This window comes from Sminthopsis crassicaudata, chromosome 1 (assembly GCF_048593235.1).
Source record: "Sminthopsis crassicaudata isolate SCR6 chromosome 1, ASM4859323v1, whole genome shotgun sequence".
NCBI lineage: Eukaryota > Metazoa > Chordata > Mammalia > Dasyuromorphia > Dasyuridae > Sminthopsis > Sminthopsis crassicaudata.
This window is the reverse complement of record NC_133617.1, coordinates 618965959-618979217: the sequence shown is the minus strand read 5'-3', so window position 1 is coordinate 618979217 and position 13259 is coordinate 618965959. Positions and strand designations below refer to the sequence as shown.

General features: G+C 35.3%; 1 protein-coding gene across 2 annotated transcripts in view; it reads left to right on the top strand.

Annotated features, from left to right (window-relative positions):
- Positions 1-13259, top strand: part of C7 (complement C7) — a 66571-nt gene that overhangs the window by 33864 nt on the left and 19448 nt on the right. For both annotated transcript variants that reach the window (XM_074282598.1, XM_074282597.1), the window contains exons 11-13: positions 3218-3446; positions 4637-4808; positions 11014-11101. In XM_074282598.1, coding sequence (XP_074138699.1) covers positions 3218-3446; positions 4637-4808; positions 11014-11101 — 489 coding nt within the window. The remainder of the gene's footprint in view (positions 1-3217; positions 3447-4636; positions 4809-11013; positions 11102-13259) is intronic.

The following is a 13259-nucleotide window of genomic DNA, read 5'->3' as shown; positions in this document are numbered from 1 at the left end:
ATTGCCCTTTTTGTCATCCCCACTCTCACTTATTTTCAATGTCTACCTTTCAGTTGGCTCATTTTCTATTACCTGCAAACACTCCCATGTCTCCTCTATCCTGTAAAACAATGCTCACTTAATCGTTCCTTCGTTCCATCATCTCATCTGCCCTTTGTAGCTAAACATGATAAAGGCTGACTTCAATAGGTGCTTCTACTTTCTCTCATTTTACTTTCTTCTTAATCTCTTACAATCTGGCTTCTGGCCTTATATAATTGAAGCTACTCTCTCCAAATCTCCTAATGTTTTTATTTGAGAAATCCAAAGGCCTTTTCTTGATCCTCATTCTCCTTTCTGCAGCCTTTGATACTGTTAATCACTGTCTCTTTTCTGAAACTCTCTTCTCTGTAGAATTTTGGGACACCACTCTTCCTCTTACCTACCTGACTGATCCTCCTTTATATTCTTTGCTGGATACTCCTCAAAATCATGCCCTTTAATCATAGACAAGGCTCTGTCCTGGGCTCTTTTCCCTTCTCCCTCTATATTACTTCACTTGGTGATTTCATTAGCTCCTGTGGATTTAATTGACATCTTCATGCTGATGATTCTTAAATCTACCTTTCTTGCCCCAAATTCTTTGCTTACTTCCAATTGTGCATTTCCAACTATCTTTCAGATATCTTGAACTGGATGTCCAGGAGACATTTGAAGTTCAATATGTTCAAAACTGAATTTATTATCTTTTCCCCAAACCCTTCCCTACTATTACCTTCTCTTTTACTGTAAAAGAAAATATCAACTTTCCAATCCCTCAGGTTCAGTAGTTATAATGAATTCCTCATTATTTTCCATATCCAAGTTATTGCCAGTGCCTGTCAACTTCACTTTTGTAGCTTCTCCTGAAAATAGCTCCTTCTCTTCTCTGACATGGTCACTGCTTTGGTGTAGGCCCTCATAATCTCATGACTTGCTACTGAAATAGTCTGCTCGTGGTTCTGCCTGTCTTAAGTCTTTCCTTAGTCCAAACCATTCTCCATTCAGTTGCTAAAGTGTTTTTCCTAAAACACAAGTGTGATTATGTCACCTCCCCATTCAATAAACTCCAGTGTCTTCTCATTGCCTCCAGATCAAATACAAAATATTGTCTGACATTCAAAACCCTTCCTATCTTTTCTACCTTTCTAGGCTTCTATATATATTCTATATCTTCTATATCTTATTCCCCAACACATACATTTCAACCCAGTGATGATGGTCTCTTGACTGTTCCTCATACAAGACACCCTATCTTTCTGCTCTGGGAGTTTTTTGTGGCTGTTCCCCATGCCTGGAATGTTCTCTCTCCTCATTCTGAGTACTACTTTTAAGTTTTTTAAAAAACTACCTCCTAGCAATTTGGAAATATGCCCAAAGAGCTATAAAATGATGCATACCCTTTGATCCAGCAGTGTCTCTATGAATTCTGCATCCCAGAATAAAAACAAGAAAAGCAACCATATGTCTAAAAATGTTTGTGGCAGCCCTTTCTGTAGTGGCAAGGAACTGGAAATTGGATGGATGCCCATCAGTTGGGGAATATGTAATGGTATATGAATGAAATGGAATATTATTGTTCTGTAAGAAATGATGAGCAGGCTGATTTCAGAAAGGCCTGGAAAAACTTACATCAATTGATATCAAGTGAGCAGAACCAAGAAAATGTTGTACACAACAACAAGAAGATTATGTGATGATCAACTAAGATAATTTAAAGCAATGCCAACAGACTTGTGATGGAATGTCATCCACATGCAGAGGGAGAAGTGTGGAGACTGAATGTGGATCAAAGATTAGTATGTTCACCTTTTTTTCTTGCTCGTTTGCTTTTTCCCCCTTTTGATCTGATTTTTCTTTTTTCTTTTTTTTTGCATAGCATGACCAATATGGAAATATGTTTAGAAGAATTGTACATGTTTAACCTATATCAGATTGCTTTCTCTCTTGAGGAGGGAAAAAGGGGGAGGAGAGGGAGAAAAATTCAGAACCCAAGGTTTTGCAAAGGTGAATGTTGAAAACTACTTTTGCATGAATGTATTTGGAAAAATAAAACACTATTAAAAAAAATACTATCTCCAAAAGGAAGAGGCTTTCCTAAAGCCTCTGAATTTTAATGCTTTTTAAAAAATAATAAAAAAAATTAAATTTGAGAAATACACAAATAGATATTATGTTATGAGGGCATAGTAGCACTTTTTCTTATTTATCCTGAATATAACTTGCTTTGTATATATTTATTTGTATATTATCTGTCCCATTAGATTGTAAACTCCTGGAGGGCAGGGATTGTTTTTTGCCTCTTTTTGTATTCCTAGCACTTATCACAATGACTTCAACATAGTAAATTCTTAATAATTATTGAACTGAATTGAATTGAATTATGCTTTTTGAAACTTTGCTTTTTCCTCTTATTAAAAAAAAAAACAACAAAACAAAAAACTAGTGATAAGTACCTTCACAAAGTCAGATCAAATAAAGTAAACCTTAAGGTGCTAAAATGGGTGTCAGGTATTACTTTTCTTTTGCATTTCAAATCCATTTTCTTTTGTTTTCCTTGGTAGAAGTGGAGAGCTGTTAGATCACAACTTCCTCACAATCCTTCACCAGTTCGAAGGCACTTTCTTAGCTTTCTTTTTATGGAGCTCAGTTTTTTTAAGGTGTGGGCCAGGACCTCATACAGGATCTAGTAACTGAATGTAGGTGTTGCAAGATTATGATTTATTATCAGTAAATGTTTGATTTGCATATCTATTTTATATATCTATATATCTGAAATGACATAAAAATTTTTAGTAGGGAAAAATCAGAGAAATACACAAATAGATATTATGTTATGAAGGCACAGGAGCAATCCAAAGAGAGACATGTGATAGTTTTAAAGGAGAAAGCTTCATAGAAGTGGTTCCTGAAAGGCCTTGAAGAATCAAAATTATCAAAAATGTGGGAGGTAACTTGTTCCAGGAATGGAGAATACTAGACTAGAAGTCTTGAGTGGAAAAAGTTTTGTTTTAGAGGACTCACATTGGAGACTCATCTTGACTTGCCTGAATTCTCAGTAAAATAAAAAAAAAAATTAATTTGTATCTTTTAGATTTAGAAAAAGAACAAAACAATTATCAGGTTTTGATTCAGAGGTATTTCTCAGCAGAGGCTGTTTCCTAAAGTAATTCATGTGTTCATTTTTCTTAATTTATAGCTTGCACCACTGTATGAGCTTGTGAAAGAGGTTCCCTGTGCCTCAGTCAAAAGATTGTATCTGAAAAGAGCAATTGAGGAGTATCTGGCAGAATTCGACCCTTGTCATTGTATGCCTTGTAAAAATGGTGGTCTGGCAGTAGTTGTGGGAACCCAGTGCCAGTGTCATTGCAAACCTTACACATTTGGTATTGCCTGTGAGCACGGATTCCTTGTGGAAGATCAGGCAGGTCAGTATTCACTCTATTTCCTGAAGCTAATTTTGGCACCTGGGCATCTGACTGTAGGTAGGATTGGCAATGATTGATGGAGACTGATTGAGTACTCAGTCCCTATGGAGAAATGAAATCTTGGTTTTCTTGCTTCCAATTTTAAAGGAAAAGGCATGTCTACTTCTTCCCAGAGTTTTTCATTTCAGGAATGTCTCTCTGAACAGAGAGAAACAGGCACCCGATGGCTTCTCTCTTCAAAATGGAGGGCATAAGAACAGGTCTCACCTACTTTTCAGCCTGTCCCCAAATCCATCCCTCAGGCAGACCTGGAGCATTGTGTCATCAATCTCTATCTTTCAAGAGGGTCTTATGCAAATGCATTTTAAGGGAGAAGTTACATTCCTCCTGTGTCAATGAGAGAACACTGCCCACTTGTTTGCATTCATGTGTGAATGTGTATGTGTGTGTAGGGAGGGATGTTAAGTGCATGACTAAGAATATAGGAATTTAGATTCTAATTCATCTCCCATCCCCACTCCCTACAGGCTAAATTACCTCAAGTTAGTCTCTTAAGCACTCTAAACCCCTGTTTTCTAACTGGAATAATAGAGATCTGGATTTGGAGTCAGATATTTTGAATCCTGGTTTAGCTATGGAAAATTGTTTATGATGTGAGACTTCAGTTGATGTATTGGTTGGTTTTGCTGAATTACTTTTATTTCTTTTGTATTCTTCATTGCATAAAAACATAGCTCAGGTGATGAATAAAAGCTTATTGTTTGATTTATTGCTTACAAGGAATGTCTGAAAGTAGAGGAAGAGGCAGTGATATATTTGGGAATGAAAGTAATTTAAAAACAAAAGATATCAACTGACATTTGAAATTAAAAAGATCAAATAAAAGCATTATGTACTTAATGTAAGCTCTATCATAATTGCTGCTAGAGTAGAGTGAGCCCTACTGTAGTCCTTCCTAACCAGTGTTAGGAAACACATTGATTGTCTGGAAAATATCTTTTTAATGCATCATACACAGAATGATTTGGGGATGATTGAAATTCTTCACTTGTAGGGTACCTCTCAGTTTCAAGTAAATGCATAAATGAGGTATATGAATTTAAGTTCTGAAGAACTAACTCCCAAACTCAGAAAGCCTTTATCCTTATTGGGGTATCATATTCTTAACCTACATATCTCTTGACCACTAGGAGTTGTTGATGGAAGATGGAGTTGCTGGTCTCCTTGGAGTACTTGTATGGGGGGGAAGAAAGTAAGGAAACGAAGTTGTGATAATCCCCATCCTAGTGGAGGTGGCAAATTCTGTATTGGAGACGCATTTGAATCACAGTCCTGCCAAAATGAAGAGTTGGAGCATTTTCGGTAAAATGAAAACAAATCTTTTGAACCACAAAAAAATTACCACAAATGTATTTTCTTATTTATTATTATTTTTATGATTATTATGATATAGAGCATAGGGTACTGAACTTAGAAACGGGAAGACCTCACTTCAGATCTTACCTTAGACATTTTCTAACTATAGGACCTTGGACAAGTGATATAATTGTGTGTGTGTGTGTGTGTGTGTGTGTGTGTGTGTATTTGCTTCTGTTTCCTCATTTGTAAGATGTAAGGAACTGGTTGGATTTAATGACCTCTAAGTTCTTTTCAAGCTTGAAACTTATGCTATGATCCAGTGGTCCTCATGTTGGGGATTTCTCCAGGCTTTTGATGTGTGAGACAAGGCGCTGATGAAATAAAAGAATTTACTAAATTAAAAGTAATATTGAGAGATCTCAGTGGAGCAGAACTCTCTGATGGAATTAGAGTTCTGTCCGTTCTGCCCACCCTGCCCATTCTTCCCACCCTCGTATTTATGATTTGAGACAATACAGAGCTTTTGGATTTGAATAGGCTTCAGTAAGGCTATAGAAAGTTTGATTAATGATAGTTCAAATTATATAGAGATTAAGTGGTGGTACTTAACATTAATTCAGTTCTATTGAAAGTTAAGTAGGGGTACTTAGCTTTTGTTCAGCTCTATAGAAAACTTGGGTAGTATCAGCTGAACTCTATAGAAAGGTAAATTAGAGGTACTTAACAGAGGTGGGGTTAGCTGACTTCTAGGTCATGAGGTTAAAGTCAAAATAACTTTTTTTAGGGTCTCCGACCTTAGTTTCCCTCATCACTCAAACTTTTTAAATAGGGGGCTGGTTCATTATCCTTCAGACTGTGGGAGGGCCGGACTATAGTAAAAACAAAACCTCACACTGTCTCCGCCCCTCAGCCCATATGCCATAACCTGGTGGGCGCATAAATGTCCTCAGCAGGCACATCTGGCCAGCGGGCTGTAGTTTAAGAACCCCTGATTATTCTTGTCTAACCCTTTTCTGTTGCCGTGCTTTTGCATATAGTATTCTCCCTTCCTAGAATAAGTTACCTCTCACATTTTTTGATGATTTAAATCCTTGCCATTCTTCAAGGCCCTGTTCAGGAGCCACTTCTAAGAAGTTTTCCTAAATTTCCCATTATTTTTCCTTTGAAACTATTGATGAGATTTGGAAAGGAGATAGCTTAAGATTAAAAGAGACAGGCCAAATGCCAGCAGGAAATTCCTTTTTGGGGAGAGACAGAAGGAGATAACAACAGAGAATTCCTGTCTTATTTACAAAACTCTCCAGAACCTCCTTACATCACTGCATCTTAATGACTGTGCTCAGGTATAAAACAGTCCTCAAAAATCTATTCTTTGCAAAATTGGCTTTGTACCTTGTAGCCATTTTGCCCACCGACTCTTTGGTGTTTCCATTCTAATCAATAAAGACTGTTTCCACACAGCATTGAGTAGGGAAATTCATTCTCTAAAGGACCACCAGGTGGTTACTTTGGGAAGGAGAGAGATAATCAGACCCAGGAGGAAAGGAACTGACCTATCTCGGTTTAGAACCTCAGTTTACTCCTCATCACTATCACATGTCTCTCTCTGGATTGATTCTCATTGCCCTCATATAGTAATAGCTTTTTGTGTATTTCTCTGATTTTCTCTACTAGATTGATAACTCATTGAGGGTAAGAACTATGTCCCATTTTATCTCTATATTCTCCCTGTAACTCACCCTGTAACCACCACAGTTCATCACCCTTAATAGGTTCTTAACCCGTCAACTATTCAATAAGTATCTACTAGAAGCTATTGAGTTCCTCTTACATACCAGATTTGGTATTAGGTGCTAAGGATACACGGACCAAATAGCAATAGCCTTGCCCTCAAGGAGTTTATTTTCCAGCTAATGAATAGTAGTTGTGTTGAATCAAATAGAAATTGAAAACAAATATTTGGCTTATGTGAATAATGGTCTCACTTTCTAATAGGCAGGATGAAGTAGGATGGGGGAGAAGTCCTTGTATAGTCAAATCAACAAGTATTTATTAAATGTCTGATATGTACAAGGCACTGTGGTTTTCTCATCATGTGAAAATGCCTTCAAAAGGCATAGAATTATCCAACAGAATCCATTTGCAAAACTGAACATGCACAGGAGTTGCTCTACTCCATATTGCATTGTGAATGAAAAAAGCATCAATTCTGACAGGATTTGAAAGTGCTGGTTTCATATTTTTGAAATTTAATTAAATTTTAGTTCTGAATTTTCTCCTTCCCCCAACTATTGAGAAGGCAGGAAAAACAATATATATTAATATAATATATACATTGATATAATATTAGAGGAAACAGACCCTATGGCTATTGACTTTCTTATGATAAATGAAACCAGAAGCCATAAGAAAGTTTCTAAAAAAAATGGAAAGATGTCTTAGAGGTTTTCCTTGGAGAAGAAAGTACAATGCCTTGGGCACTCTTTGATTTGGTAGAGGTGGTTTAACCATATGACCAAAGATAATAAAAACATAATTTTCTGGATCATTTGGGTCACCTTGTTTTTCATGAACACATGGTAGGCATAAGCAAAAGACCATTATTGAAACAATGCTAGTTGATGTTCCAACATCTGTTTATGATACATAGCACTTTAACATGATTTTTCAAACCAAGTCAATACATATCTTAATATTTAGTCAATATAATATAAAAGTTGACTAATGTGAAACACATTAAAAATATGGTTCAAGATTAAGAAATAAAAGATATCAAAGATTTAGAAATTACTCAGAATTTTCATAAGTAAACATGTATGAACATGAACACTTTGTTTTGAGAAGAGAAATGGCAAGTGTTGAACAATACACTAAAAATGAAACTTACTCTATTTTAACAGATGGGAAATGGCTGGTTACTGACCTGAGAGTAATTTCTAAATTAGCTATTTATAGGTAGGCAAACCATGATCAGCAAGTCAAGATAAAATCAGTATCAAATTTAAAAAGGAGGATATAGATGAAAAGGCACTAAGCATAATTACAACTCCAACTTTACCTAGTTAAACTAGTTGTTGGCTCTGAAAAAGAAGGAAAATAGCACATTTAGTCAGATTATCATCATTTCTTAGAGAACGGAATAGAATTAAGAGAATAAGATGGATTACATTTGAGAACTGAATAGATTGTTCAGTGATCCCCAACTGCTTCATTACATGAAATTCTATTTAGCACCAATATTCTTCTGGAAATATCTTGTGGTCACAAATCATTGAAAAACCATAATCTCTTGTGAATCAAAATTGTACTGAAAAAGGCAATTGAGAGAAGTATATCGTAGGTATGAATTGGGTACATGTTTTCAATGATGATCTGTATACAAGAAATGTCTTGAAAAGTATCACCTAGCAAATATACCCTTGGAAAGAAGGTAGAGCTGGTTGGGTCTTAACACATCAAAATCTAATCAAGAATTTCACCAGTATCCATAGTCAATCAGTTCTAGTCAGTATTTATTATGAATCAGGAAATGTGTTGTGTATTCTTAGGAATATAAAGGCAAAAATAATCCCTAACTTTAAGGAGCTTACATTTTAATGAAGGGGCAAGACCCAGAGGAAGGTCATTTGCACATTGAGTAGATTGTCTATTGAGGGAGGATTTATGGGAGAAGAAGGATATCATGGATTCTGATATTTAATATTGAAGTTAGTCAATTATATATTACATCTCAGATTAGCCAAAATATTGAAGTACCAATTCCATATTTACATTCCATATCCAGGAGTTGGATTAATTGATGATGAGGCACTAGGTTTTGTTACTACTTTCTATCTTGATTCAGTCACAGAATCTCAGATTTATTGATGAGGTGTAACCCAATGAGGAGGTCTAGCTAAGGGATACCTAAATAAAATTAGGATTAATTGAGGTCTAGTGTCAGATTCGGAGTACAGGGAATCAAATGGAGCTCCCCTGCAACCTTTTTGGATTTGGCGCAAGGATACACAGTTAAATGAGGTCTATCAGTGGCTAGAGTCCCCTGTAAAGGAGTTTACAGGCCCGAAAACCTAGATTGATAAAAAGAGGTTTATTGTAGGGTTTGGAAGTAAGGTTAAAGTCTGGTTAGTAAAAGGTATTAGATAGAGGAAGAAATACACCAAAAGTGGCGGAACAGAGAGTCTGTGATGCAAAGCATGGTTGCCTGCATGTTTCAACTCTCTGCCCAGAGATGATTCCAGCTTGGCTCTTTTATTTGCTTGAAGGGGCCTATAGGTGGAGCCCAGGTTGATTCCTCGAGGTCCAGGACCCCCAGGTGGGGGTTGGACTATCTGAGCAGATTAGAATGGGGGCTGGGTATAGCCCAAACTGGCTCAAATCTGGATCTTTCCCCTTGGAATTCAAAAGGGTGGTTTTGACCAGATCTTGTAAATCAAAGGTCAGTTCCAAAAGAAGTTAGAGATCAGGAAAGGAATCTTAAAGGGGGCTACGCCTGCATCATTATGAGTGATGTTGGAAGTTGTAATACATTTTATTTATTTTAAAATTTTAATGCTTATTTTCAGTCTTAACAAAAATATATTTTTCTCATTTGCTTTTTTGAAAAAAAAAAAAAGAAAAGCAAAACCCTTGTAACAAATATTCATAATAAAAAAAAAATTCCCATGTTTCGTCAAGTCTATATCTATCTATGTATATTTTTATATATTTCATTCTGTACCATGAGTCCATAGTCTTTCTGTTGGGAGGTAAATAGCTTGCTTCATATTTGGTCCTCTAGAATTGTGGTAGGTCATTGTAGTTGATCAGAGTTCTTTTGTGTTTCAAAGTTGTTTGCCTTAGCAATATTGTTGTTATAAAATGTTCTCTTAGTTCTGCTTAGTTTTTTTTTTAAATCACTTTATTTAAGTCTTGTAAGGTTTCTCTCAAATCATCTTTTTTTATCATTTGTTATAGTATGAGGACTCCATTATATTCATAAACTTAAATTGGTTCTGTCAGTGGCAGCACTCTCTTAGCTTCTAGTTCTTTGTCACCAAAATAAAATAAAATAAAAGCTGCTATAAATATTTTTTGGTATACATTTGAAACCTGAAAGGACTATTCTTTTTTTTTTTTTCAGTGTTAGAAAGAGGTTTTTGCTCTGGGCATTCATTTCTCTTTTAGGTCAATACATCTGGTTAATCAAAGGATGTAAAAGTCCTTTTAATATAAAGTTCTTCTTTTTTTTTTATTATATATATATATATATATATATATATTTTATAATATTATCCCTTGTATTCATTTTTCCAAATTACCCCCCCTCCCTCTATTCCCTCCCCCCGACGACAGGCAATACCATACATTTTACATGTGTTACAATATAGTCTAGGTACAATACATGTGTGTGAATATCATTTTCTTGTTGCACAATAAACATTAGAATCCGAAGGTACATGCAACCTGGGCAGACAGATATTAGTGCTAACAATTTACATTCCCCTCCCAGTGTTTCTTCTCTGGGTGTAGCTACCTCTGTCCATCATTGATCAACTGGAAGTGAGTTGGATCTTCTTTATGTTGAAGATTTCCACTTCCATCAGAATACATCCTCATACAGTATTGTTGTTGAGGTGTACAGTGATCTTCTGGTTCTGCTCATTTCACTCAGCATCAGTTGATTTAAGTCTCTCCAGGCCTCTCTATATTCCTCCTGCTGGTCATTTCTTACCGAGCAATAATATTCCATAACCTTCATATACCACAATTTACCCAACCATTCTCCAACTGATGGACATCCATTCATCTTCCAGTTTCTAGCTACAACAAAAAGAGCTGCCACAAACATTTTGGCACATATATGTCTCTTTCCGCTCTTTAGTATTTCTTTGGGATATAATCCCAGTAGTAGCGCTGCTGGGTCAAAGGGTATGCACAGTTTGATAACTTTTTTGGGCATAATTCCAGATTGCTCTCCAGAATGGCTGGATTCTTTCACAACTCCACCAGCAATGTATTAGTGCTGAAAGGACTATTCTAATAAATCTTCCTTTATTTTCTGATTTAGCTGCTTGAAACAGCAGCATACTTGTATTTTGATAATGTTATTAGTTGGCATTTTACTATATATACATAAACATATCCCCTTAACACACAAACAAAAGAATGCATCAGCATATATATATATATAAAAAATGATAAAGGTCTTTTCTCTTTTACTTTCTAGATTGATAGAACCACATTGTTTTGATATGTCTGGTGTTCCTACAACTTCCTGCCCATCACCCCCTCTCTTGGAAAATGGTTTTGTTCAAGTAGGTCTTCAGCGGTTTCTTTCCATTGAGCCTTTTCTTTATGTTCAAGCCATGCTGTTTTAGGTATAATTCAGTTGTACAAAATCACAGAATTTTTTGAAGTAAAGAGGATCTTGAAGATTGTGTAATTTAACCCTCCTTTTTCAGGTGAGAGAAATCAAGATTCAGATGGTTAAATAAATTGTCAAAAATTACAAATATCTCCTGACTATGATTCCCAATAGTGAAAGTTTGCTTCCCCAAATAGAAGTCCATCTCTTTCAGATAAATGATCTACAAAACCTTATTACAAATCATTCCCCTTGACCTTTCCTTTCTTCTCCTTTCTTCTCTTTGTTTCTTTAACTTATTTGTGACTTTTCTTGCATATCAATTACCAACTACTTATTAAGCTCCAAGTCTATGATTGATACAGTGCTAAGTCCCACGAATACAAAGAAAAAATGAAGACAATCCCTGTTCTCAAAAAAGCTTATACTCTAATTTGTAGTGAAGTGGATCAAAAGTATACTTCCCTGTTTTCTTCCTATTAGAAATTTAAGTATATCAGAAGACATGTTACTCAAACTATAAAACTACAATCCCATTTGTAAATGTAGGATCATACATCCTTGGAACTGAGAATGAATTTCTCCCTCCCAACACGTCAACTAGGCAGTCCATTCTGGTTGGAGTATACCAAGAAAGTCCATTAGACTAATAGACATTTAGCTAGTGGACTGTGAGCTACTTATAGTTATACTTTAGTCATTTTTGTAATTAGAATGGGAAAGAAAATGTGACTTGTTCTGATTGGATATACTTCCTACTTGCTTAATAACATGGGAATTTGCCCTTTCTACTTTAGATTTACATTAATCAGAAGCTTTAACTTTTCAGGAAACCTACTAATGAGATTTGAATTTTTCTCACTTCCCAATATATCCACAATGTTGGCAAAGCAAATATCACACACATTTTTTTTTAATTTTATAATTATAAATTTTTTTGACAGTATATATGCATGAATAATTTTTTTTATAACATTATCCCTTGTATTCATTTTTCCAAACTTTCCCCTCTCTCCCTCTACTCCCTCCCCTATATGACAGGCAATCCCATACATTTTACACATGTTACAATATAACCTGGATACAATATATGTGTGTAAATCTAATTTTCTTGTTGCACGTTAAGTATTAGATTCCGAAGGTATAAGTAACCTAGATAGGTAGACAGTAGTGCTAACAATTTACATTCACTTCCCAGTGTTCCTTCTCTGGGTGTAGTTATTTCTGTCCATCATTGATCAGCTGGAAGTGAGTTGGATCTTCTTTATGTTGAAGATATCCACTTCCATCAAAATACATCTTCATACAGCATTGTTGTTGAAGTGTACAGCAATCTTCTGGTTCTGTTAATTTCACTCAGCATCAGTTCAATATCACACACATTTTTAAATGATGCTGTGATTGATGTGGGCAACAACCTTCATCAGTGAAGGTACCAATTAACTCCCATTATTTTATCCTCAGTGATTCTTGGTTATGTTATTTTTTGCATTTTGTGAATGCTAGTATAGTCCTAGATTGCCTGATTATTATCTTTCACTCTTAATTATATCTCTAAATTCTAGCTGCAGAAAGGTACCTAGGTGACACAATGAATAAAGTCCTGGAACTGTAATCAGAAATGTTAATAAGTTTCTGTATGATGCTGTGAAAATTATTTAATATCTACCTCAGTTTCTTTAGCTGTAAAAAAATGGGGATTATATTAACACCTACTACCCAGGATTGCTGGAAAGATCAAATGAGACTATATTTGCAATGTACTTAGCACAGTGCCTGGCACATAATAGACTCTGAATAAATGTTTCTTCATTTTCCTCATTCCCTTCCTCCTTGATATATAATTGTAGTTTCTTTACTAATTGTATATTTTTTGATGATAATATTTTTTGCTAATTATTGAATAAACAGCTTTATTGGAAATCTTCTTTAGCCTACTTGTAACTATTGTGTACACATGTAAACATATATGCAAAAACATATATATTATATATTATGTACCTAATGTTGCTGTCTATAGTATGTAGATAATCTATTTTCTCTCTTAAAAACATGATTCACTTCCCCTTCCTCATCTTGCCTTCTGCTTTATTTTTTCTGAATTTTCC